Raw genomic sequence first — 25,676 nt, 5'->3', positions numbered from 1 at the left:
ACATGAACCTGTTTTCCTGACAGTATTTACACTCATCTACTGGCTGCTAATCACCTCCAAAAGGAGCATGCTATACAATTTTTCTTTTATTGGAATTTTATTTGATCATTAGGAAGTTTGAGACAACATTTTTTATTGCTATACTTAGTACTCGACCATATTTTGGTTTGTGTCGTAAAAACAAAGAGAAACTGAGATATTCATGAGTTGGTGCAGTTTGGGCTGGCTGCTGAGCTAACTAGCCTGCTGCGTTTACCACTGCACCAGGTTTAGGATCTTTCTAGACTGTGGGTCCAGCTCTGTCACGTGCTGCTCCAGTTTCACATGGAAAGGTGCTCTGGGGAGCTCATCAGGGAAAGGTTGCAGGGCAGCAGGGTAGATTGCAGGCTGGGTTTTTAGAGGGGATATGATTTCCCTGCTTGCCCCGAGAGGTAACCCCGATTTACCAGCAGCTTGGTTCATTAGCAAGGAGCTTATGTCACTTTCTATTAAAAACTTTAATACGATACCACAAAAGGGATGAGAATTATTATATTCGTCAAGTGAAGTCATTAAGAAAAAAATGTACATGATGACATTGAAGCAGAGAGAAGTGACATAATAAAACACACCTGTGATCAATATAAACTGATCCTCTAATCAATAATCAGACTGCTCAACATCTTAAACATGTTAAAATAACCATGATTACAGTTCAGCTGATCAGTGCTGCTCACTTTGCTCTGATCAGAATCTCCCCTCAGGGTTTAACACTGTCACCACGTCACCTTTTAGCCTGGCTGCCATGTCACAGAGCGACTGGTTTATCAACACAGACTCAGAGAGCGACTCTCAGACAGTCTTCAGCTGGCCTCCAAGGTACTGTCTGCTCAGGACGCCGTCAGTAAAAAAGACTGTGTCATCCACCGGGTACATGTGTTTAAGCTGGCTGTTGGCAGTTGATTCATTCTATAATGGCAGGAAATGTTCTTTTCCTCGCACTCTAATTTCTTTCACACGTCATTTGTCGGTCTTTCAAAATTATGAAAGAGGTTATAAATGTCTTCAAACCATTGTTACAGGTCATATAAAGTGTTAATTATTCTGAAAGTCATAATACCTCTGGAAACAGTTTTTTAAAAACACGTTCTGGGTGGACATGCAGCTAACTCGTTCCAGTAATATATATATATAACAGTGCAGTATTTCCGTATTTCACTCTGTAATACTTCACTTATTAACTGGTGTCACTGTCTCACATTTAACAAGTGTTTCAAGTTTTCAACTGAAAAACTTTCATCCTTCTTCATCCCTAACTTAGTCCTAACATTTATCCATCGAATGATTCACTGAATACATACATCTCATTTTCATCTGTTTTTGGAGCATTTGCCAACATGTCTTTCGTTTATGCGATAATGTCACATTTATCACATTTCTTCAAATCACTGTCAAAATAGCAGTGCCTACTTTTCTGCCTACTTTCAGGCTGGGCCCTATAGGGCCCAGCCTGAAAGTAGGCAGAACAGTACCCGCCTTAAGAGCATTTCAATAATAGTCGAAGAATCGTGAATTCATTGAGAATCAAACGAAACATGTTTTGGTTAATGTCTTGTTTCATTAAATATTAGGCCTTACCGACTGTCTTTTTTGTTCTCTTAAAACACGGTAGAACAGTCTACAAACATACCCAGAACTCTGTAAAACTGGTCATTTGTTCATCAGCACAATACCATAATTCTTGTTAAATTGGTTGTGACTGTGTGTGGCCCGGGTTTCATGAGCAGTTGAGTGGAGTTAGTGAACCAGAGTTGATGGGGTGACAACATTAGTCAGCTCGATGCCCTGACCCAGTCAGTCGTAGACCTACTGACTCAGCTGATGCCGCACTCACATCCCCCTTTCTCAGATTCTGGCCTGTTGATCCCTATGAAATTACATCTGAGTACCCTGTCAGTGACTTTGACAATGTCGTTGCATAAGATAAGACATGCATTTTTGCCTTGAATGTATGTTTTTTTAATCACCTGATAAGTGTTTCTTGAGAGACACACATTACCAGAAATGTTTGATTTTCTTTTATTTAGTTTTCCGTGATGGTTTGCCATTAAAGTCCTTGAGTATACATGTATTTTTGGATTGGACTGTGGCCCAGATACGTGACATAGCTGACTTGCTGATAGCCTGTGAAAGGATGAAAGCCCATGGCCAGCCTTTGAGCTGTATGGGCAGGTGAAATTCATAGAGGCAATGTCTAGCATGATGAGACAAACCTTTATAGAGTGTTAGTAAAGCTTAATTGATTCCATTGGTACACATAAACACATCTTTGCTCCATTTGCAAAGATGAAGTAATATAGGAAGGAAAACTACACAGTCTATTTGTTGGTAATGTTTGAAGTGTCTCAAAAGATCATTTTCTAACTAGTATGTCCTACGTATGCCACCGGCACCGACATGTCTTTGCGGCCTTATCAGCGGCCTATGCTAGCTAGCATTAGTGTGTACTCATGCACTGTGTAAGTCCTTCATGTCACGTCAGATAAAGCCGAGGCCCATCAATGATGTCTGGCTTAGTGGGTCTACAATGAGATTAGAGCAACCTTTGGCTACCGGGGATCAGAAGGTTGAAGATGGAAATAGTTTGGCTTACTTTTTTGGCACGGAGACATCAGAGAGAGAGTTGTTTGAACTAAGACTCAAATTCAAACCCAGGGCATGGTGCTACTTGACCTTGTGGCGATTCGACTGTAGGATTTTGGAGCTCAAGTTGGTCACATGATAGTCTTGTGTCATAAACTTTTATGCAATAGGTTTTGCAATTTCTTGTAGAAATTAAATTTAGTGCTTGCAAAATTAAAATCAATCACATTTTTGGGGACTTCATCTAAGTTTGTATGACCAACCGGCTGCCTCGGCAAGTAGCAGATTGTTGTTTGGAGACCACTCAGCTAGCAAAATATGTAGTTGTATAGTAACATTTTGGCTCATATATTTTATGATTTACCATCATGTGTGTCCCTTCAGAATAAAAGCTTGGTATATACTCTTTAGTCATCTTTTGTTTGAGTTGAGTTTTAAGTTCGGAGAATGCCGAAGGTCTTTAACTGAACTGAAATCTCAGTGTCCCTTATCCGTTTATTTCCCCAAGAATCCGGGTAAGAGAACGATTGTCCAGGGATGAAATTGTCCAGAGGCCCCCCGACTGGAGTCCAGACAGGAACCAGGGTAACAGACACCGTACTCAGGGGAACTCTGCTCAGTACACTCCACCACGCTCAGAACCCAGCCAGCAAAGGACCGTTCCCCAGCCTCAGCCCAGCTCAGGCCACCATACCGCCCACAGCCAAACAGCCTTCGTCCCTGAGTACCAACACTCTGGCCCTGCTGTTGACGCTCAGCCCTATTTGGCCCTCCCTGCCCCAGTGGCCTCTGCCAAACTTCCTGGACCTCCTGAGGTGCCACCACGAAGGAGAGTGAGTGCTGACCAAATCCATGCCGCCCACAGGGAGGCAAGATCGGAGGCCAGGCAGGCCCTGAAGGAAGAGGCCCATACAGAGGGCCTGCTGAAGAGCAGGAAAGCCGTTTTGCCCTCAGAGATCCGCCGAAGGGAAAAGAGTGTGGATGATCCTCACAGGGGCCAGCATGAAGACATGGACTGGCAGAACTACAGCCCAGAACGAAGGAGGATGAGTCGAGGCGAGGAAGACTGGGATCGGGAGAGACCGAGGGAGAGAGAGAGGGAGAGAAATGTTGAGAGGATCAGAGAAAGAGGGAGAGAGCATCTCTCTAGCCATGACAGCCAAGAGGAGACAGTGTTTCGATCTATGCAGCCTTCTCACACCTCTGTACTCCAGCAGCCCAGGCAGTATCACTCCTCAGAGCCTGTGTACCATCAAGAGCCCCAAATTCAGCAGCAAGAGCCCCCAACGCAACAACAGTATGAACCCAGAACAAGACAGCATGGTGCTCAAATTCAACTGCAAGAACTACCAATGCAGATTCAGTACGACCACTCGAGACAGCTGCAAGAGCCTCAAAAACAACAGCACCCTCAAAGACAGCAGGAGCGTGAGCTCCAAAGACAAGAGCCTAAAAAACAACAGCACCCTCAAAGACAGCAGGAGTGTGAGCTCCAAAGACAAGAGCCTCAAAAACAACAGCACCCTCAAAGACAGCAGGAGAGTGAGCTCCAAAGACAAGAGCCTCAAAAACAACAGCTCCCTCAAAGACAGCAGGAGCGTGAGCTCCAAAGACAAGAGCCTCAAAAACAACAGCTCCCTCAAAGACAGCAGGAGAGTGAGCTCCAAAGACAAGAGCCTCAAAAACAACAGCTCCCTCAAAGACAGCAGGAGTGTGAGCTCCAAAGACAAGAGCCTCAAAAACAACAGCTCCCTCAAAGACAGCAGGAGTGTGAGCTCCAAAGACAAGAGCCTCCAAATCAGCAGCAAGACTCCCGGAGAAATCAACAAGAGCCCCGACTAGACTTTGAGCCTCAGCGGCAGCAGCAGCAGCGGCCGGACCCATCAGGGAACCAGATGTTTGACTCAGCCATCCACCTCCAGAAGAGCTCCTCTTTACCACAGGTCAAACAAAGAAGCATGGAGATGAGCGGAGGGCCCAAACCCAAGATAAGAACCCGCGCCATGTCAGATATAGGCATAAGCCAGCATTCTACCATGTATCGTATGGAGAGGGCAGCGGCCAGCAGAGAGACGTTGAGGGCCGTCCCTTCACCAGGGATATCGAACGGGGAGATGGGCTCCCTGGACACCAGGGTGTCAGTAGCGCAGCTGCGACACTCATATCTGGAGAATGCCAACCGGAAACCTGAGTTGTAGGTCCACTGGCATGGGATGGGCTCTGTGTTGCATCGCTAAATAACCGTCTAACTCTGCATTCGTAAGCTGTTGCAAAAACATAATCCAATGATCCAAGAAAATAATTCTGATTGCAATGTTATGTGGCATGAAATGTGTCAAGGTGTATTGCAATGACGTCTCCCATTATCATGTTCATTGTCCTGTCTGCAATCTTGTTTTTGGAGCTTAACTTACTTAGTTGGCGTCCGCTCTTGCAAGGTAAACCTTTGGAAGTTGTCTGCTGCTGCATGAGAAATGGCTCTTCACAGTTGGGTTGCAGTTAGGTTGTGCTCAGCGTTTGCACCAATATCAATGTGTGAGACCCCGTTATTCTAACTTGAGTGCAGTTTCTGGTAAGCTAGTCTACTAAAACAAAACGTTGTTAATAGTTTTCTTTACTTCTACTTTTCCTCTTTGTTGTCCTCGTCAATCTTTGTAAATCTATACACCACTCTAAAAGTGAGACTACTAAAGTAGATCTGTCAGCAGTGGAGGTAGATCCGGCTAGCGGCAGTGATCGGGACAGGGGTGCCCGGAAGGCTCGCCGCTACATCACTCCAGGAGACAGTCGCATGTCGGAGAGATTTAGGACCCAGCCCATCACGTCTGCAGAGCGGCTGGAGTCAGATAGGTACAGCAGGGGCTCTCTGTAGCGATCTGCAGGAGCATTTTATTTACATGATTTATTTATTTAATACACTGAATTGCATGGTGGAGGATAGTTCTAGGTTGGCATTCAGATCATGATAATCACATCCTGGTTCCTAAAATACATTAAAAAAATGTCTGTTTTCTGCAGGTCTCGTCTAAGCCCATCACAGCTACAAGATCCCGAAGGTAAATTCAGTCTGCTGCAATATATGCACATATAATTCTTAATTTTTAAAGAAAATGTTAACATCATTTTCCCAGAAGTTTAAATACAGTTGATGCCACGTAACATAATTCTTCTCTCCTTTTCATTAGATGAAGGAAAACTGGACGATAGAGCCAAGATGAGTGTGGCTGCCAAGAGGTCTCTCTTCAGGGTACACTTCTACTTTATGTACATTTTAATCATGAGGGCAGATGATTAATACTGTTTATTTTTGACTGAGCAATGTTTTGTGATCATAATTTCAAAAGAAAGAGCTGGAGCTTTGTTCAGATTGTCAGCAGACGGTGATATTTTTGTAATTGCCGTTGCCATATTTAGTTAACTGGGTATTCATAGAACTTCAAATTGATATAATTTCTCTCTTAAAATATCACTGCTTTTCTAAACCAAAGTACTGATGTTTTCCTGACATATTCCTCCAGGAGCTGGAAAAGACATCAGACGGAAGTATTCCGAAACCGCGCTCTCGGAACGCTGCCGTAGAAAGGCGTCTGAGAAGAGTTCAGGATCGGTCAAACACTCAACCCGTCACCAACAGGGAGGTGGTCAACGCTTCAAGGTAGATCTTGGATTTTGCTTGTTTAGCTGCATCTTGCATCAAACAATTAGCAGAGAATATTTTGTTTTTATTTTCCTTTTCATCTTATTCTTTCACCTTTCCGTCTGTCTCTTCAGAGACCTCTGTCAACGCCTTTCAAGTCTTTACTTGTTAACTTGCATTATCTATATTTCACAGTTTCTTTTTCATCTGTACCTCCTTTTTCTCCACCTTTAAGTGATCCTGCCACATCGTCACAACCTCCGAGCGTCCACACTCATGTCCCTCGTGTCCCCAGCCCCACTGCAGTAGGCACCAGTGTGACCAGCATCAGGTACAGCTGGGCTGCCTACTTACATGCGCTTTGTATCTGTGTGAGTGTGCATGTGTTGCATGCTTACTTAAATAGCCTGTTTCTATGGTCTTTGTACCCCTTTGGGATATATGTGCTTGTATTATACTATTATACTATATGCATGAAAACCAACTTTAAAGATTTTCAAGATCTCAGTTCACTGAAAGCACGACAGTAGACGGACCTCTGTGGGTTTAGAGATTACCATACATGGGGTGCAATACAATTTTATTATATATGAATCTACATTTATAAATTCCTCTTTGTTATTTAAAAATGTGAGGAGATAAAAGATTCATAAAATAAGTATTGTATCTTAAAAATGAAGCTATTCATTTTAATCTATAAACAAAGCTAACCCTCCGTTGACATATTTACTGACTCTACCACAAAGGATAATGTTTATTGCAACCAACTGAAATGTGGTGCCGGAGACATTTTGCTCTCCGTTTCCCTCTCCCGGCTGCAGTGCTGATCTGTTCATCCGGCTCATCTTACGTTGTTATTCCTGCCCCCCTCGTGAGCTGCTTCTAACCTAAGTGCACCTTATAGGGGAATGAAGTCGGCTTTAACACTATAGCTCATTCAGTACTTTCCATGCCCAGTTTCCAAGCGTTCCCTCTCGCAGCGTTTCTCGCATGCCGGTTACAGATGTCAGTGAAGAAAAAAGATTGCATATCTTATGGAAAGGTCAGAGGTTGAGTCAGTTAAAGCCCCCTGCATGTCCGGGTTCACGTGTCCTGCACTTTGTTTACCAACCCTGGTTTAACTTAGCACACTGCTGCGAGATCTCCATAACCCCTGCAAACATCCGAGTGCATTATATGATTATCTGGCATATGCATGCTGATCTACTTATGTCTATGTTGCTGTGCCTGTAATCTGCCTCCGTATTTACAGCTATTTACCTGCTAGCTGGCGTTTGCATGCATGTTCAGTTATTGGATATTTAGCAGAGGAACACATTTGTTTTTGGTCCCTCAAGACTGCAGATGTTTTGTTTGAATAGAGAAAGGTTCAAGTTATATTAAAAAAAATAAGCTTTTGATAAAACTCAATCTTTTCTTGTCTGTGAAGATTCTCGGTCGTCCATGTCATAGGATATCTAAAAGTTATAAGTCAAAGGCAACTGGATGTTGTTTATTCTAGACGAACCTTATATCTAGTCACCTTATCCTCTTTGACAATTTAGAAACCCCATATTTTAAATCTTATATACATCAAATATAAATGTCCTGCCGCTCAGAAGCAGAAATCCAATGGTTATTAGAAGATTTACACCCATCTAACACCCCCCTGTCACTACCCAGCATGCCGGCCTCCTCGCAGCCAGACTCAACAGTCCAGGATCAGGAGAAGGATACCCAGGAGTACCAGAAACCAGCTCGCAGTGCTGGGGCAGAGGAAGACGGCCTGGAGCTTTTCTCCGACGAGCCTGACCGATCCTCCCTCACCTTGTCTGAGAAGATGGCCCTCTTCAACCGCCTCGCTCAGCCTACGGGCAAGACCGCCGAGGGGGCCCGAGGAGACACCCGCCAGCGCAGGGCCAACGCCCGATTTCAGACTCAACCCATCACCCAGGGAGAGGTGGAGCAGGTAACAATATGCAGACATAATGCAGCTCCTAGCTCAGTAGATTTCAGTGCACAACATTACAATAGATTCACTTTGTCCCTGTTTTCTTGTTCCGAACCCTCACCAACCTTGGTGGCATCCCTCCTAACTGCCCCCACAAAGTGAATAATGAGTGAATGATGAATATTATAATGTTTCAAAGAGACGAAAAGGTCACAAAAACATTTTTGTGCACGTCAACGTCGACACCAACGTGAAATTAGCAAAATAGCATAAATAGCATAACCAAAAATGTAAGACATTTGGAAGTAGAACATAATTAGATCAAATTAAAAACACTGCATTCAAATATTATTTGCATGTTAGATGTTCTTACAGTGAACAGGCCTGAAGCAACGGATGAGTCACTTCCAGGTCACTGACAGTGCACCAGTTTCTCTTTGTGAGTGATGGATGAATGACATGATTCTCTGTGCAGCTGGATGACTCTCAGGCACCATGAAATGAACAGGTCACAGAGTATGTTCGGCTTTTTGCTTTTTAATACAGCGGCCTCTAGATGTCACAAATGACCAACAATTGACATGTGGAACTCAGAAATACTGTGTACTGTATATTGTTGATCTGTTACCACCTTCCACTGATACATTGTCTTATCTATATGCAGTGAAACAAAAGAAACATGTTGTCCCAGAAAACACAGTGTCAGATGCTTTGTAATAGGCAGACTTCACCTCCAGCATATTCACAGTCAGCCACTGGTGTCCACACAGGAAGCTGAGCCGCCGGTAACCTCCGCGGTGTGTAACGGTGACTTAGAGGCCAATCAGGGAGAACGTGTAAGACCCCCGCTGCCTGTAAGGAACTTCTGATTGGTTGCATCAAATGATTGATCTGATTGGTCCCCGCTAGTGACCAGTGTTGTCTTGTCTTGCTTACAGTAGCTGAGCTGAGTTTGACGATGTCCGTAAATGCAATTCAGTGTGTATTTGAAGTGGTAGATGTGGCTTTGTCATGAGGAAATGGTTTGAAAGTTTCGGGTGCCTTGTTTGTTTTCCATGGCTCCTCATTCTTGGATGCAAGCAGCTTCTGTGACATGCTTGTTCATTGCGAAACAAGCATGGGATTATTCGACTGAAAGTTCTGCATGCTACTTTATTCAGGCTTCCTCCCAATAAACCTGAATAAACCAGCAAGAAAAAAAATAAACGTATCTGAGGAATAAGTATGTGGATGGATCCTGCTGTCTGCAGAAATGTGGGTCAATACAAAGACCTTGTTTTGCAGTCAAAATCAATTGACTGTAGTCTGGTGCAGAGTTTGAGTATCTCTACTGGAGCCTGAAGAAGAGATGGATCATATTTCAATACACAAATATGAATGCTAATACTGAGTTTTAATGTTGTGTTTTACTAACTTTTGAAGCTCTATTACAGGCAGTGATATCATTTTCTAAATGTATTAGATCGTTCAATCTGTTAAGTCCACACTTAGAAGCCTCATTATGATTAGCCGTCATAGAGACATCACATCAATCATTAAATATTGTCTGAAAACACCAACATTAATTTGCATTGTCCCATTATCAGAACAACGGTATTTTTTATGTGATTTGGTAACTATCATCCAGCTCTAATTAAAAGTTAGGTATTGTTCCTTGCTCGGGGATACATCGACAGTAGATGTCAAGTTAGCACGAGCAATAAACACACACATTTATGTGAAATATGGCATGTTGAAATATACCGGAATTTCCCTTTAAGGACACCACTGATTATTCCATGCGTTATATAAATCAAATGATACGTTTGCTAACAAATATGAACATAAATAAAGGTTTCCAGACCAGAGACATGCATGATGGTTCATGAATGTCATAGCTTAGATGCTTTTGAGTTTCAGATGATAACTGTAAGGGCAAATGTTTTGTGTGTCTTCTTTTGTTTATGATTTTAGTTTGTGTGAAATTCTGTGCTTCGGCTCCCTGCTGCCATTTTGTGAATGACAGAGTTGCTGTACAGCTGCAGCTTCATGAGCAAACCCGAAGCACTCAAAATTGTTTCCCTAATTTGCTTTGATTGCTGCTGTCCTTCCCCTCATCCATCCATCTTCCTTCTCATCCAACTTTATCACCAAATACCTTCTATAACATCCACACATACCTCCACCAATCTCTAACTTCCCTGCCACAATTCCATTTAACCCATCCTCTCTCCATATCAATCCCTTCAGCCCTCCTGTTGTCATTCTATCCATCCCGAATTTCTGACATGATTCCTGCTGTTCCTGCAGCTGAAAAACGGCGGCGAGAGCAAACTGGAGCCCCTGTCTGCCTCCCTGATCCGCTCTGTGGCAGCCGTCACCTCCCAAGCCACCGTCTCCACAGTAACCATCACGCCAGGCAGCGGCGGTGTCGGCGGCGATGACGGTGGTCTCCGTCCAGGGAAGTCCACCGCGATGCCCTACATCCCTGCCCAACAACAGGCTGCCGGCACTGCGAGCAGCCACCAGGAGAGGGCGTTGATGTATTTCTCCATGACCCAGAGCGGAGACCCGGGCCACCCCGATGCTGAGCTCAACTCCTCCCCTCTCCTCTCTGAGAGCCGACAGAGAGCCGGGGCTCCTCGTGCTCCCACCTCCTCTGAAAGTCACCGGCAGCAGGGGGAGGCGGTGGAGGAGAACCGGAGGGAGCGTCAGGAGGAGGAGGAGGTTCGGGGGACACAGCAGGGAGGAGCCAGAGGAGAGATCCAAGACGGCAGCATTAAGGGAAAGCTGCACTCCCCCGACAGGGACCGGGACGGCAGGCACCAGCGGCAGCATCCCCAGCCTCAGCACTCTGCCGAGCTCTCTTCCAGGAGGGGCGAGTCAGAGCCTCTGCCCAGCCGGAGAGCCGCAGACGGACACTCCCAGGAGAGTAAGGAGAGCGCCGAGGGAGGAGGAAGAGGAAGAGGAGGGTGCCTGAGAGAGGCAGCTCACGGCTCCTCCACACAGGAGCAGGAGAAGAGCAGCGGCCGGAGCCAGCCAGGCATCTCAGGTAGGAGGATGCTTCTCCCACGACTTACACAGATATGAGATGGAGAAAAGTGAAATAATGATAATAGGGTTGTGAATAGCTGAGGGTAAAAGGAGGGATGTGGGAAGACAGATAAAAACAGAGGGGACATAAGGGGAAGAGAGAAAGGGAGTGACAAAAAAAAAAGTGGAAGCAATGTCTAGGGAAGAGGCTGTTCTCATTACCCTCATTGTCTCATGCAGCATGCTCCCACGCATGATTGCTTTCTGCCGGCTGCACACACACTTGTCCCAGCTGGGGGGTATTTGATTTGGCTGATACAGACAGACAGAGAGAGAGAGAGGCGTCTGAAGCTGCATCCAATTAGCATATTTTTCCATGCATTTGCCTCGTGGCTCCCTTTGTCTAGAAAGAGGAAGCCCTTTCCTGACATGCTGACTGTCAGAGGTTTTTAAATCAATCTGTGTTGTGCTCACTGTCATGGCTCATAAAAAAGGGGCTGTGGTCCCCGAGCACCACATCACGCCTGTGGGTTCGCCTTGCGCATACTCCAGTATAATGGGCCTGACCTGTTTTTATGTGTTAATGCAAAATGTGTCCAGGGGTGGTCTTTTTCCCATGCATGCACACAAACACTACAGAGAGAGATGAAAGCACTCAGTCAGAGGGTGCAGAACACTTGGCCGGCACCTCCATGAAACAGGTAGAGGACAGGAAGGACACAAAGGATGCCTTGTCTGCAGGCCGTACTCTTATTTAGTTCAGTATTGGTAGATCTATTAGACTAGAGTATCATGAGGTCAGGACGACTTGCACGGCTTCACAATAACTCCCCGTGGACCTTCCTCGACATGCCTAACACTGACCCTTACCCTGACCTCAGCTCAAAGCACAAGTGTAAAGCCTAAGACGTAGTCGTTGACCTGTGTTTTGTCTCCAAATAGCAGATGAGTCCCCAAAATGTGAACAGCATACTGTACACAGCAGGCTTTGTATGATACCAATGACATTTCTTCCCTACAAAACCAGCTGCATACACCAGAGTCAATTTCAACTTTGGTCATATTGAGTTAGAAAAAGTATTGGTTGAAATAATTTACAATATATGCTTGAAAATAAATGGTCTAAACACTTAAAGAAAGAGAAAAAACGACTAATAATGTAGTTTGATGTCTCTGTTAACATGTGAATCATTTTGATGATTGTAACTACATGATTGTATTACTGTATGCTTATTTCAGACCTGCCGGATCATCCTGCACCACTGAAGCCACCGATAGCTAAAGTGTCATCCAGGACAGTGTCTCACGTTTCAAGCAGCCAGCAGCAAATCAACCTCCAGCCTCCTCAAACTCTTCCTAAACCCTTCACACAGCAGCCTCCACCGACACCACCCAAACCTCCGGCCGACACCCAGCCCCAGCCGTTCGCCCAGCCCCCACCGACGTACCCCAAACCTTTCACCCAGTCCCCACAAACCCAGGCCACACCTCAGGGATTCATCCAGCCTCTCCCTAAGCCCTACCTGCAGACGCCCCCCCAGCCGCTGCCCAAACCCCAGGTGCCTCCACAGACACCACCCAAACCCCAGTCCTTCCCCCAGGCGCTGGTCCATTCCCAGTCCCTGCCCCTGGACCACAGCGAGGACTTCGGCAGGCACAGTGTCGACTCTGGAGATCTGCTGTCCCCCACGGAGTCTGGAGACCAACTGTCTGACAGCATGTCCGCCCAACAGATGTCCATCAAGGAGAGGTGAGTGACAGCTAAGGATCTGAAAGTGACTTGTTACCAGTCCGGTTAATGCCACCATTAAGTCTGTGAGCCCATTTATTTACAGCATACTTTTATCTTACTGGTTTAATTCACCACATTCGGACAGTGTATGTAATGCTGCTCGAGAGCGTGATAGCATTTTGACCTAGGAACAGGATCAGTGGGCAGAAAAATCTGAATAATAATGATGTAACTTTCATGGCTATCACAGTAGAGGCTCTTTTCACAGTATTTACTGTGGCACAGTCTGTCTTTGCTGCATTTTCCTCCCCCTCAATTCCAGTCACATGCCCAACAAAAATATTTTAGGCTCTCCATGGAAGGTAACCAGTCCCTCTTCAAACCCTTTCAGCATTCAACATGAAATATGTGCGATGAAACTTCTTTAGTGTTACTGGTATATCCGTCTGTATTTTATTCGTAATTATTAAGTAACCACAATTAAATACAGACCAAATTAAAGTTTCTGTTTGAGTTTGTGTTTTTTGCTCGTCCATTCATAGCAAACATAGAGCCAACATTTTGCCCAGATGTTCAGCAGTCGTTCAAGATATGAGAGACATTATAGAGACAAATCTTTATTTCCATCAATAAGTATCACACATGCCTTGTGGTGAGAATGTGTGTTCAGTGGTAAGGGGAACTGTTCTTTACTTTCTTGTTGCTATCACAAAACCGCAAAGAAATACAAAAAACAATGACTTGTCAGATAATAACAGGGTCCACGAAAACAAAGGCCGATCTCAACCTAACGCCTGGCAAAGCCACAAATGAGCCTTGATTCCATTCACAAATCCAAGGATCCAGTCGGAGCGCTTAACAAGATGAAAACTGGACACTGAGTCTCATAGATTAGAAGCGTTTGACAGAATCAGGCAGAAGTCTGCTCATCCTCGCAGTTTTGTAGGTTTGTTCCACACTTTGACATTCATGTAGGTGAGGGAGATTCATTTTTAGGAACATTTGCGTTCCTCCTCCCAGCCAGCTGTGAGCTGTGTGGACTGGAGGAGGAATCCTCTGAGATTCAGCAGGTTCCTCCCAATGTCCTCATTTCTGGTCCTGTCCCACACTCAAGCAGCTGAGACGATGACACACTTTCTTTTACCCCTCAGCCATCCGTTAGCGGTGCTTTTGGAGGCCCTTTTCCCGTTTGCTGTTTGTAAAGCGGAAATCTCTGACCTGGTTTTTCACTCTTGAATGATTTTTTTCAAAACACAAACGTTTTTTTTGTCCCCTTTTATATGATTATTTTCAAAACACAGACCCTAAAATATACTCACAGGGTAATGCCAAGGAAATGTTGTCACCATTAGCATACATGTTAGCAATTCAAGAGGTTCAAACACCGTACAATAAGACATTGGGTAAAAATATTGAGCTCCTGTGAGGTACGGTGCTTTTTCTTTGTTCTGGTTCCACCTGTTGTTAAGGTTTGATTCTAGATACACATGGTCACTACATTAGATGATGCTCTATGATACAATTGCTTGGCTTGGAAAAACATTTTGCAATTTACTTGTTATTGTAAAAACATTATTGTCAGCAAAATGTAAACCTCTTAAAATCCGGTTCTCTCACCCCAAGTAGCCTTCAGGTTGGAAACACTTTTTTCAGCTCACTTTAGTTTATTAAACATATTGAGACAGGTGATGTTACAGCACAACTACAGAAATGTTAAGGATGACTCAGTGAAAACCACCCTATCTGATAGTATCACACATCTTCATTCAAGCTATATGATGTTCACACTGATTTGAATATTCAAACCCAAGACTCCTAGAAGTCTTATCTATTATTTTATACCCCCAAATTACACCCACATACTGTATTTTGTACCTTTTAAACTTTGAAACACAGTTTAAAAGAAAGATTGGAGTTTCTAACGAGTGATGTGTTTTTGTCGTTTTGTGACAGAGTGGCGCTGCTGAAGAAGAGTGGTGAGGAGGACTGGAGGAACCGGATCAACAAGAAACAGGAAGTGGTTAAGGTGGTGTCCACCGAGCAGCAGGCGCAGCTATGGGAGTCAGAGCAGACCTGCGAGATGAAGGTCAGTCTCATCTGCGCACCAGTGTACCAACTCAAATAGTATTATATCACATACATTGGATTCTTTTTAAAGAGCTGCTTGTGTTGTTTGCTCGAATGGATGCCACGGCGAAGCTGTGTTTAGGAGAGATCCCTGAAAACTCTTCAATACAGCCGGTTAAAAGTGAAAATTAATTTCCCTCTCTTCACCTTCTACTATTGACCTGCTATGTGCTGCTATCTTGGTGGAAGCTTATATGATAATTAAGTATCCCTGAATTAAAAAAAAGCAAATACATGTCTCAAAAAAAGTTCCATCTTTGGGTAGACTGGTGGAGCAGCTTCACCAAAGTAGCCAGAGTAAACACATTTCATCCCCCATCCTTCGTGGTTACCATGCCAGCTCCCGTCCTCGCTCCTTTAGCTAAGTGCTCCTTTCATTTCCTCCTTCAGTCCATCTGTTGTTTGAGCCCAGTGGTCCAGATCAGTGCAGCATCCAATCCAGCCCCTAGAGGCTGTAAACCAGGAGGACAGTCTGCTGCTGTAGAATTAGCTGTCTGGGGGTTTGGTAATAGATTCTTCTTTTTTTTTTAACACAATTAGATTTGAGTAAGCTCCCAAAGCTAAGTATCAATAGTGACAATGAAAGCTTATTTGACAGAAAAGAATGTTAAAGGATCTTCTAATACGGATTTATACGCATCTCTATTGGTTAAACCGGAGCTGCAATTAAATTATACGCTCAAAGAACCTCTAATTTCTAAGTTTTACACTTTTTTTCCTGCAGTTCATCTACTTCACATTAGTATTCAGTTGGGAGAAACTGCCTGCTTAAACCCTGGATGGTAATCCTCCAGGCTGTCTCACCCCTAAACCCATTACAGCAACAATGCCCTCCCCCTCATCCTCCCCCCTTTCTCTCCATCTGACCGAGAACTTCCCTTGTGTTTAACCCCTATAGGAGGAAGGGGTGGTCGTTCAAGACTACTCCGCTGTGTCTGTGTCTGAGCAGCTCTGGGTAAGACCCGGTGTGGGCCAATCAGCTTCGTGTGGGACTTGTGTTGTCCAATCACAGCTTTGTGTGGACTTTGTGTGATTGCGTCTCCTGAGTGGGTGTGTAGTGGGTGCTCTTCTTTACTTTCAGTCTGTGATGCTTCTGAAATGGTGGGACGGTGTTTGGAAAGTCACTGACGCTAAAACTTTTCAAAGCTTTATTTAGCTTTTTGCTGATTCCGTCTTAAAGGGGCATTAAGTAATCAACTTAAATCAAAGTGAAAGAAAGTCAATTCCTGTTGTCTTCTGGAACATCTTCAATTAAAACTGTTTTCCAGTCTCCTAAGGCCTCGAAAGATTATTCAAATTAAAGACTCTGCGAGTGTGAAAAGAATACTTGTGGCTGACTGCTATATAATAAAGATATATGTAAATTATAGATTACATTTTTCAATTATGACTTAATGCACCTTTAAGCTGTGTTTTCACTGCCCCGGTGATCTAATATGTGATAATGAACCCCTTTTGTGCTGGATTCAAGCTGTTCGTGTCTCAGCTTACAAAGTATCAAAGGGAAAATGGTCATTGCAGTTTTCTGCTGGTTACTAACAGTAATACAGTAAAAGATATACATTATATTCAATGGCCTTTAATGATTTTTGTTTGGCATGGTCTTTCAATTCAAAAGCAATCCATTTTTTACTTTTGAAAGGCTTTTGTCATTTCTTTAAAATGGATATTTACATTGTGCATGTACGTTCCAAAAACTAAAAGATTTCATTTATGAGAATCGGCTTTATTGGCCAAGTATGTGCACACATATTCAAGGGATTTGACAACAGAAATAGATCTAAAAACAAGGACTCCAGAGCTGAACAAAGAACTTACAAACAGTGAACTGTTATACAAAGTCATTATTGTTTCCAGAGCTTTTAGATTTGGTCTGGAAGCTGCACTATAGCGATTAGTTTAACAGTAGTTTTAACAGTCATGTTACATTCCCAGTTTCTGGCCTTCTCTCCTTTGCATCCCTCCCTTATCTTCCTTCATCTGCATGCTCGTCGTTTTTCTTCCATTTCCTCCTCTGCTTTCCTTTCTTTCACTGTTCCATCCACCTCTACATCCTCAGGAACCTGTCTTCTCTTCCACCTTTTCTCCTACTATCTCCCTCGGTCAAAAGTGTCAGTATATTGACCATCATAGTCAGGTAAGGACACGCAACCTGACAAGCTCGAATGTGCTGCATGTACTTGAGTCTTTTCTTTTCTGCTTGGTTTGCAGCTACTGGTGTGTTGGGCGCCTTGGGTGCTCTTGAGTTTCATTTGATTCTGACTGCATGAACTCGGAGTATAGCCGTCACTACTACGGTGGAATAAAGTAGTTTATATGGGCTTGAAAGGACATGCAGCGAGCACGTTTGAGTGCATCCACCCTTTTTATATCTGCTTGGTTTGATCCTGTGACTACATGAATATTTGCAAGAGTGGAGTCACATGAAGTTATAGTGAAGCTGTGTAAGAGGTGATGGAAAGTAGATCCAGTAGTGTCTGGAAGCTTTTTGGTTCGGCTCCATGATCTTGTGTTAAGTTTGAATGCAGCTCTTAAACCTGTTAAGGAAAATAACTCCAACATGACTGAAAACACCCTGGAATTGTAGCCTTATTGTGCAGAGTTTGTTGCTTTGCATTCAAGACCTGACTCTTTAAAATCTTTTCCTAATCGTTTCTTCTGATGTCCTCTTGTCTGTGCAGAAGATGGGAGAGGAGATCGAGGCCCAGATGTCCATCGAGGAGAGAAAACAGATGATTTCAGTCCGTGAGGATGCCTGGAAGACAAAGGGCAGAGGAGCGGCCAACGACTCCACCCAGTACACCGTGGCCGCTCGTATGGTCAAGAAAGGTCAGTGTGCAGACCTGCTGTTATCCACCCTTATTCATGAAGGTGTGCACCATTTGAAAATGCCACTGGGCATGATTTTTATGCACAAATATGCATATTATATTTGACAAAAAAAAGGGGCCTATAAAATGCACTTTCCCTCACTCTGATTCTTTCGATGAGATTTGTTTCCCAGTGTTAGATTGCGATGCCCAGTGTGATTATTAGTGGCCATGCCATCTTTCACTGCCAACGTGTGAAGTGGCCCAGAACACCGATTCTGAGTGCAGATAATGAGCACGACATTTTAAAACTAAAAAAATTAAGTGATTTTGTCTTTTATTCACAAATTGATAATATCTTGGGAATTTCAGAAATATGTGGTAAACTTATTATGTTTTGATAGACTGATTCACTGCTGTAAATTAAAAATATATATTATTAAATGTAACGTCCTATCTCGTGTGAATTTCCGTCTGTGTGTCCGCAGGCCTGGCAGCCTCCTCCTCCGTTATCAGTCCCATCCTGTCACCGGTCTCCACCAAACTCAAGAGCAGCATGCCGGCTGTCAACAAACCACAAGAGGGTGAGACAGATCCGTGTCCAGTGTCATCACTGCTACCTCTGCTAAATAAATAAAAGAAATCAGAGGAGTTTATGCACCAGTGTGGTTTCAACCTGAATTGGTTAATTTGCACATTTTGTTGTCGCTTTAACCACAAGGGATCGATACTTTCACTTTTAAACTTTTACAATATGTACTAATATATACATATATTTACAAACTTCATTTAAACAAGCTCATTAAAACACACCAAGACAGACCATATATACATTTTTTCAGTTGGTTAAGATAATGTTGCCAGTAGTAACCTTTCATTATTTCATTTATAGAAATTGAGGCCAGATCAGACATGGAATCGGACAAGAAACTAGACAAGTTGGAGAGCTTCTTGGGCCGTCTGAATAGCAAAGGTATGAACTTCCTCACCGACTTTAAGCTCGTTACGTGATATCAATATCTATTAAGGAATGTTTTGTGTCATCTTCTCTAAAAGAAAACTATTTATTTGGGCATTTCTTTCTGCTATTTCGGCAAATTCTACCCTTGTGTTTATTATTGAGTTCGGGCCTGATGTAGTTTTTCCATCCTTGATCAGTGGCTGGTCTGCAGGAAACCACCATAACAGTTACCGAGAAGGCGGTGAAGGAGGTGATGAAGCTGGATGACGAAATCTTCTCCAAGTTCTACAGACGCGTTGCTGAATTTCCACGCATGCCCACCAGGATTGAGATCACTGAGGATTTTGACGCCATCTTTGGTTCTCAGGGCCCCAAGTAAGTAAACAATGAAGCTTTTAGGGATGGCTGAATATAAGTCGAGCACATCAGACACCACTCATGCACATGCTTTTCTCCCGTTCCAGGTTGACTTCGGCCATGGTGCAGCACAAGCGGTCGGTGCGTCCGTCCCGGAACGTCCAGGCGTCCAGAAACCCTGTGAAGATGCTGGCAGCCAGAGAGGACATCAGACACGAGTACACGGAGCAGAGGTTGAACGTGGCGCAGGTGGAGAGCAAGAGGATGAAGGCTGAGAAGAGTGAGCGTAAGCATGACGCCGTGTGTTTGTCTATGTGTGTGTTTGTTGTCAAAAACCGCAGTGGAGAATTGGGAACATTATCGTTGTTTACAGCCTACAAAACTACGTTCATCTCCGCCTCTTTTTTTTATTGGGTAAACAGTACTAATTGTAATGCAGCCTCAGATGGCCCACTTCTGTAGCAGTGTTTACTCTACTGGTTTAGTTTCTTTAAAGTTTAATGAAGCATTTATGGTATTTTTCTACCCCTGAAGGTTATCATTTTTTCTCTCTCTCATTCCAGTGAATAAATCCTCTGAGTTCTCTGATGCTGCTCTGGCTGGTCTGGCCAGTAAAGAAAACTTCAACAGCGTGAGTCTGCGCAGCGTTAACATCTCCGAGCAGATGTCCAACAACAGCGCCGTGCCATACAAGAACCTCATGCTGATGCAAGTCAAAGGTGAAAACCCTTTCTGACTGTGTTGAGCTGTGTGCATGAAGCTGCTTCCCTTCCACTGTCTTTACTTTCAGGGTTTAGACTGATAATAGATGTTCAGCCTTAATTAAAAGCTGGACTTATGCTGACAACATGCCCACTGATTTCTTATTTTTTTAGGGAAAGATAAGTATGATATTTTTGGAAAGGCCCATGAAACAATACATAGTCATGTGTTACACTTCAGTCTTCACACAAGATGTGATGTTTTATAATACCTTCAGACAAAGCGAGGCTAGCTGTTTCCCCCTCTGTCCAGTCTTTGTGCTAAGCTAAGCTAACTGGCTGTAGCTTTATATTTATGAGGGTGGATCTTCTCATCTAACTCTCCGCTAGAGAGTAAGTAAGCTTATTTCCCAAAATATCAAACTATTCCTTCTGATTCCATCAGACAGCTGATATGTGCTAAAGGAACTAAAAGCTATAGCGTCATACTCTGAAAAGCACGGCCACCAGAAGGAAAAACAAACGGCGCCACAATATGCAACCAAGTGCTGAAACGCTAACAAAATGCCCGGAGCTAGCTAAAATCATGAGATTTCAGCTTGTCAAAGGATTATTTATTTTAGCATCCTATGTTTACCAGGTGTGCAGTTGATACTAAAATGATGATGATGCTAATGTTAGCTATGTGTTAGCACATTACTATAGTTAGCCTAGCACATTCAATCATAATACTTCATAGCTTTCTGATTTCTCCACATTCCACTATAACACAAGTTGCATACTATCAAAATGCTTTAAGGTAACCTACAGAAGTATACTTCACCTAAAACAGATATTTAGACAGAATTCTTGTAGGCATCCCACAGTTTCCCTGATTTTTCCTGCTGATGCCTCTTTTGTCTACTTAAAGGCTTGTTTTTTTTCCGGTTAGGCAGCTTATAGAAACTGAGTTCTAGGTGTTTTACCCTGTTGGTAGTGCATCCCACCACACAGCAGCGTTTTGACATTTTTCTGTCGTTTGCTTGCAGACGTAACCGTCACAGAATACAAAGTCAAAGATGAGCGATGAATCGTTTTCTCCTCCAATCTGGGCGGGACTTAATTGCACTCTGTCTCTATAAATCAGTAGATTAATCAATACATTTTTTTTCCAGGTCGTCGTCACGTTCAGACCAGATTGGTGGAGCCGAGAGCGTCATCGCTGAACAGCGGCGACTGTTTCCTGCTGGTCACTCCAGAGCACTGCGTCGTCTGGCTGGGAGAGTTCTCAAACGTCATTGAGAAGGCCAAGGTGAGCGCCTGCTCCTGTATTACTAATCATGACAGTCTGTTCCTTAAGAGTTTTCATTTTGCACGTCTAGAATCAAAGCTACTGCTGTAATGTGAGAGAGAGAGGTGGCTGCCTCTCATTTCCCTGCACACACACGAATAGTAATACACACAGTAATACACACTGGCACATATGCCCATCTGTGCTCCTCATCAAACGCATGCTTTCAGGCTACAGCTCTAACATTTCCCCAAAGGCTCTCTGTCTAGACACTTTGTAATAAACATTTGTTTTTCTGCTCCGCCTCCACGTTCAGAGCTGTTTACTCATTTTATTATGATTTTATGCACAACAACCTTACCGTGAGTCAGCCAAGTCTCTTTATAGTAACCTCACGTTGTCTTCAGTTTCTGACTCAGTTGTTATGAGTTGCACCTTTTCTCAAAATGTGTGTGTAAAAGTGAAGCTGGATGTTCCCCGTTCCTAGATAAATAAAGAAAACTTGAATTCTTTCTTTGTTTCTCGCTTGTAGGCTATAGATATGGCCACCTTCATCCAGACGAAGAAGGACATGGGCTGCAGGGCGAACCAGGTGCAGACCATCGAGGAAGGGGTCAACCCACAAGGTCCAGATACCCAGCAGTTCTGGACGGTGCTCGGAGGACAGGCCGCTTACCAACGTAAGACATGACCTTAATATTCAGATTTGACAAGAAAGTTCAGGTTGTCTCTCTCAAAATGTGTACAGATACCCTGTATACACTTTTTAAAGCATGACAAACAGTTATACTGATTATAATATGTCCGTCTGATTGTGCTTGTAGCGGCTGGTCCACCAGAGGAGGATGAGCAGTTTGAGAATGCCATTGTGGAAACCAACTGTATCTTCAGACTGCTGGATGACAAACTGGTTCCTGATGATGACGAGTGGGGGAAGGTTCCTCGCAGCTCTCTGCTGGCGTCCAAGGAGGTCAGTGAGACTTTCTGTTGGTCCACAAAGGCGTCTCGACATGGTTTTTGCTTTATTATTTTTATATTTAAATGGAGAGAATGTGCTGTCAGTGTTTTTGACCTGGATTAGAAGACTAAAATGTTACACTGCGAGCAGTAGTGGTGCCTTTTTAAAGGTGGTGTCTGGAGAAAGATTGTTAATTAAATTCAACACCCAAACAAATACCCCCCTCCTTATCGTCCCTCTCGCTCCCTCTGCCTTTATCTTTAAGGGGATCCTTGAAGTCCTTGAAAGTGTGTGAATTTGAGGGGATGGGGGAATCGAGGCCTTATATGTTTTTGAAAATAGACATAAATAGAGTGTTGAAAGTGCTTGAATATATATATTTCGTGCAAGAATAGATATTGAAGTTCTTTTGATATATTTTTTTATTTAACGTTAGTAAACAGGTTATGTTCCACTGCGTGTCAGCCCACAGTAGCATCGTTGTTTTATGCTCCACCTGCCTGGAGAAAGTGCGGCGGTCACGCCCGTGCATGAGTTGAACAATGCAGGTTAAACAGCGGCAATTGCAAAACTATGCCGTGTTAGGTCCTTGAATTTGAGGGAATCGGACCTGGAACGTCCTTAAATTTAATGTGTTTGAGAAGGTTTGTGAGAGGTTAAGGAGGGAACCCAGGCTACCGGACCGTGAGGCGATATCCCGCTGAATTTGACAAAAAGCGCAGTGGATGAGAATCCCTGATTCCACCTTTTTAACCGACACTGTTGCCCTTTGACTCAATCTAGACTCATGACGCCAGCATAATGCAGCATCACCACAGTATGGAACTTAAGATTTGCTGATATATATAATATGTCAGTATTCTGAAGAAGAGCTCTGTGCTTCTAGCTGGTTTTCAATGTGTTGCTTAGCAACAGCAGGTGCCATGGCGAGCACCTCCTACATCCATCTGTGCGCTGCTGCTGCTGAACAAATAGAAATGGGATCAGCACAATGGGGCTAACACCAAGGAGTGCACTGCAGTTACATTGATCGTTTTGCATGCAAATGAAGTAGCATCTGGAATGTGATTTATTTCTATTGTAGTCTTAATATGGTATAACATATGTAATATATATATAAGAGCACTGTCCACATGGTGCTTGTAGAGGCATTTACTCAAAATACAACCTCTGTGTGGCTCTTGGCTAACATGGACAAACAACTCACCGATGCTTTCCCATTGTTTTTGTTGCAGGTGTTGGTGTTTGACTTTGGCAGTGAGGTGTATGTGTGGCACGGTAAAGAGGTGACTCTGGCTCAGAGGAAAGTGGCCTTCCAGCTCGCCAAACACCTTTGGAACGGGACGTTTGACTACACCTGCTGTGATATCAACCCACTGGACCCTGGAGGCTGCAACACACTCATACCCAGGTGGGAAACACACGCGCACACACACACACACACACACACACACACACGCGCGCACAGTTGCAATAACATTTTATTGACTTGCATTCATTTTCTGAAGGCTTACTCTAACCTTTTTTTTAACCCACATTTTTTATCTTACTTAACCCCAAAACCAAATCTTAACTCATAAGTAACTGGTGGACCAACTCTGGTCCCCAGATGGGAGGTGAGTCCCCATAATGTGAGTGTGTGAATGCATTCATGTCCCCACAACATCACTAATACAAGTACACACATAAACACATCTGTATTTCTGTTCTTTTCATTACTATAAATGATTTGCCCTTAAATAGTCTGATGATGATAATAATAATAACTTTATTTATATAGCACCTTTAAAAACTGAGTTTACAAAGTGCTTTGACAGACAAAGCAAAGCAAAACCACGGCAATATAACAGAAAGATCAACAGTGAGGGATGATATTATTGCTACAATCTGCGTCTTTATATTTTAGCTATTAACTATTGTTAAAAAGTGATTGTAAACTGTCTCTAAAAAAGAATAGAGGACATAAAAAACACTGATAACTATTAATAACCACACATGCAAATGTACACACCATGGACTTACTTTATTTAAAGCTCTTTGATTTAACGTAACATAAAGTTTGATCTTGACTTCTTTTCTCTATTTCTTTGTGTCTGTGTGTGTGTTGACAGGAAGGGCCAGGGCCGTCCTGATTGGGCGATATTCGGCAGGCTGACAGAGCACAACGAGACAATCCTGTTCAAAGAAAAGTTCGTGGAATGGACCGAAGCGAAGTCGCCAACACCGAAGGAAGGCGGCGAGCTTGTACCTGAGGAGAAGGTGCAAATCCAACGCTTGATTCTTACACAGATCAGAGAGTCTTCACATGTTTTCTCTATCCCCCCCATCTGTTCATATATTGGATTATTGGGCTGATGCTTAATCTCAGTTAATGTTGCCAGGAACAGTTAAGAAACCAGAATAAGAGAGCATATGCCTTTGAGTGGATGCTGTACGAAGCACCATAGAGAAGAATGAGCCCATGTGTTACCATTGACATCTAAAATATTAATAAGAGAAGCTTATGCTACCTGTCAGATCAGAAAGGACGTTATTATCACTTCTTAAAATGTACTTAAAGAAATCTTATCTGTGATCTTTGCTTCTCAGTTATCTCAGGAGGCCCCGGGTAGAGAATGCCGGCCTTATGACGCCACCTTGATGCTGCCCGTCCTCCAGTCGTCCATTTCCACCATCTTGGACGGGTTAAATGTCGGCCGCGGACACGGCCCGGTGGAGACCGAGGACCACATGAGGACTCAGGAGATCAGCACGGCGTCTGTGGACGTCTGGCACATCCTGGAGTTCGACTACAGCCGTCTGCCGCGCCAGAGCATCGGCCAGTTCCATGAGGGAGACGCCTACGTGGTCAAGTGGAAGTACATGCTCAACACCTCAGGTTAGCCACTGTGGACTCCCAATATACATCCTCTATAAAACATTATGCTTAATATGTTAGAATAATTTAATGAGCACCAAGTTTTTGTGCTGTAATTAATCATAATCTTTATTTTCTTTGCCACTTTGTCACGAAGAAAAAGAAAAAAAGCTTCAAGGTTAAGATTTCCGTTAGCACAGGGAGATAAGCTTGCTGCAATAACTACATTATTATTGACAATTCAGAGTATTTTGTTCATGTTTTTGTCCTGTGTGTGTGTGTGTGTGTGTCAGTTGGTCGTAGGCAGAACCCTGAGGCGAGGAGTAGCGGGCCGGGGAAGGAGAAATGCTGCTACTTCTTCTGGCAGGGTCGACACTCCACCGTCAGCGAGAAAGGAACGTCGGCGCTGATGACGGTGGAGCTGGACGAGGAAAGAGGGGCGCAGGTACAGGAAACGAGGCTTCTAAACCAGCCAAATAATCCAAACAAAACATACATCTAACAGAAAGTGAGAGGTAGACAATTCAATATTTGAGGACTATTACTACCCCAGACTCACTACATAACAAAATAAGCTTCGTATTAAGGACTGTTTTTATGTCAATGCTGATTTTGTAGCATCATGAGTTAATGAAGGATATCCAGATGTTCCCTGATGTTTTTTTCTTGCAGTAGGTTCTCCAGCTTCCTACTTATCTAAGA

At 43.6% G+C, this 25,676-nt stretch overlaps 1 protein-coding gene across 10 annotated transcripts in view; it reads left to right on the top strand.

The window, feature by feature from the left end:
* Positions 1-25,676, top strand: part of LOC306706774 (supervillin-like) — a 44,431-nt gene that overhangs the window by 12,203 nt on the left and 6,552 nt on the right. For 4 of the 10 annotated variants that reach the window (XM_079173982.1, XM_079173978.1, XM_079173974.1 and 1 more), the window contains exons 7-32: positions 3,131-4,816; positions 5,302-5,472; positions 5,641-5,678; positions 5,808-5,869; positions 6,141-6,277; positions 6,495-6,590; positions 7,922-8,207; positions 8,960-9,043; positions 10,479-11,220; positions 12,441-12,951; positions 14,887-15,019; positions 15,959-16,015; positions 17,120-17,197; positions 17,742-17,889; positions 18,359-18,454; positions 18,763-18,843; positions 19,029-19,206; positions 19,296-19,474; positions 19,752-19,907; positions 21,044-21,180; positions 21,692-21,839; positions 21,984-22,129; positions 23,353-23,528; positions 24,229-24,376; positions 24,707-24,995; positions 25,268-25,419. In XM_079173982.1, coding sequence (XP_079030108.1) covers positions 3,131-4,816; positions 5,302-5,472; positions 5,641-5,678; positions 5,808-5,869; positions 6,141-6,277; positions 6,495-6,590; positions 7,922-8,207; positions 8,960-9,043; positions 10,479-11,220; positions 12,441-12,951; positions 14,887-15,019; positions 15,959-16,015; positions 17,120-17,197; positions 17,742-17,889; positions 18,359-18,454; positions 18,763-18,843; positions 19,029-19,206; positions 19,296-19,474; positions 19,752-19,907; positions 21,044-21,180; positions 21,692-21,839; positions 21,984-22,129; positions 23,353-23,528; positions 24,229-24,376; positions 24,707-24,995; positions 25,268-25,419 — 6,115 coding nt within the window. The remainder of the gene's footprint in view (positions 1-3,130; positions 4,817-5,301; positions 5,473-5,640; positions 5,679-5,807; positions 5,870-6,140; positions 6,278-6,494; positions 6,591-7,921; positions 8,208-8,959; positions 9,044-10,478; positions 11,221-12,440; positions 12,952-14,886; positions 15,020-15,958; positions 16,016-17,119; positions 17,198-17,741; positions 17,890-18,358; positions 18,455-18,762; positions 18,844-19,028; positions 19,207-19,295; positions 19,475-19,751; positions 19,908-21,043; positions 21,181-21,691; positions 21,840-21,983; positions 22,130-23,352; positions 23,529-24,228; positions 24,377-24,706; positions 24,996-25,267; positions 25,420-25,676) is intronic. The other 6 variants (XM_079173983.1, XM_079173979.1, XM_079173976.1 and 3 more) reach the window with 6 other exon arrangements.

This window comes from Pholis gunnellus, assembly GCF_910591455.1.
Source record: "Pholis gunnellus genome assembly, chromosome: 14".
NCBI classification, from domain to species: domain Eukaryota; kingdom Metazoa; phylum Chordata; class Actinopteri; order Perciformes; family Pholidae; genus Pholis; species Pholis gunnellus.
Note: the sequence above shows the minus strand (reverse complement) of the source record. Positions and strands in the feature narration are given on the sequence as shown.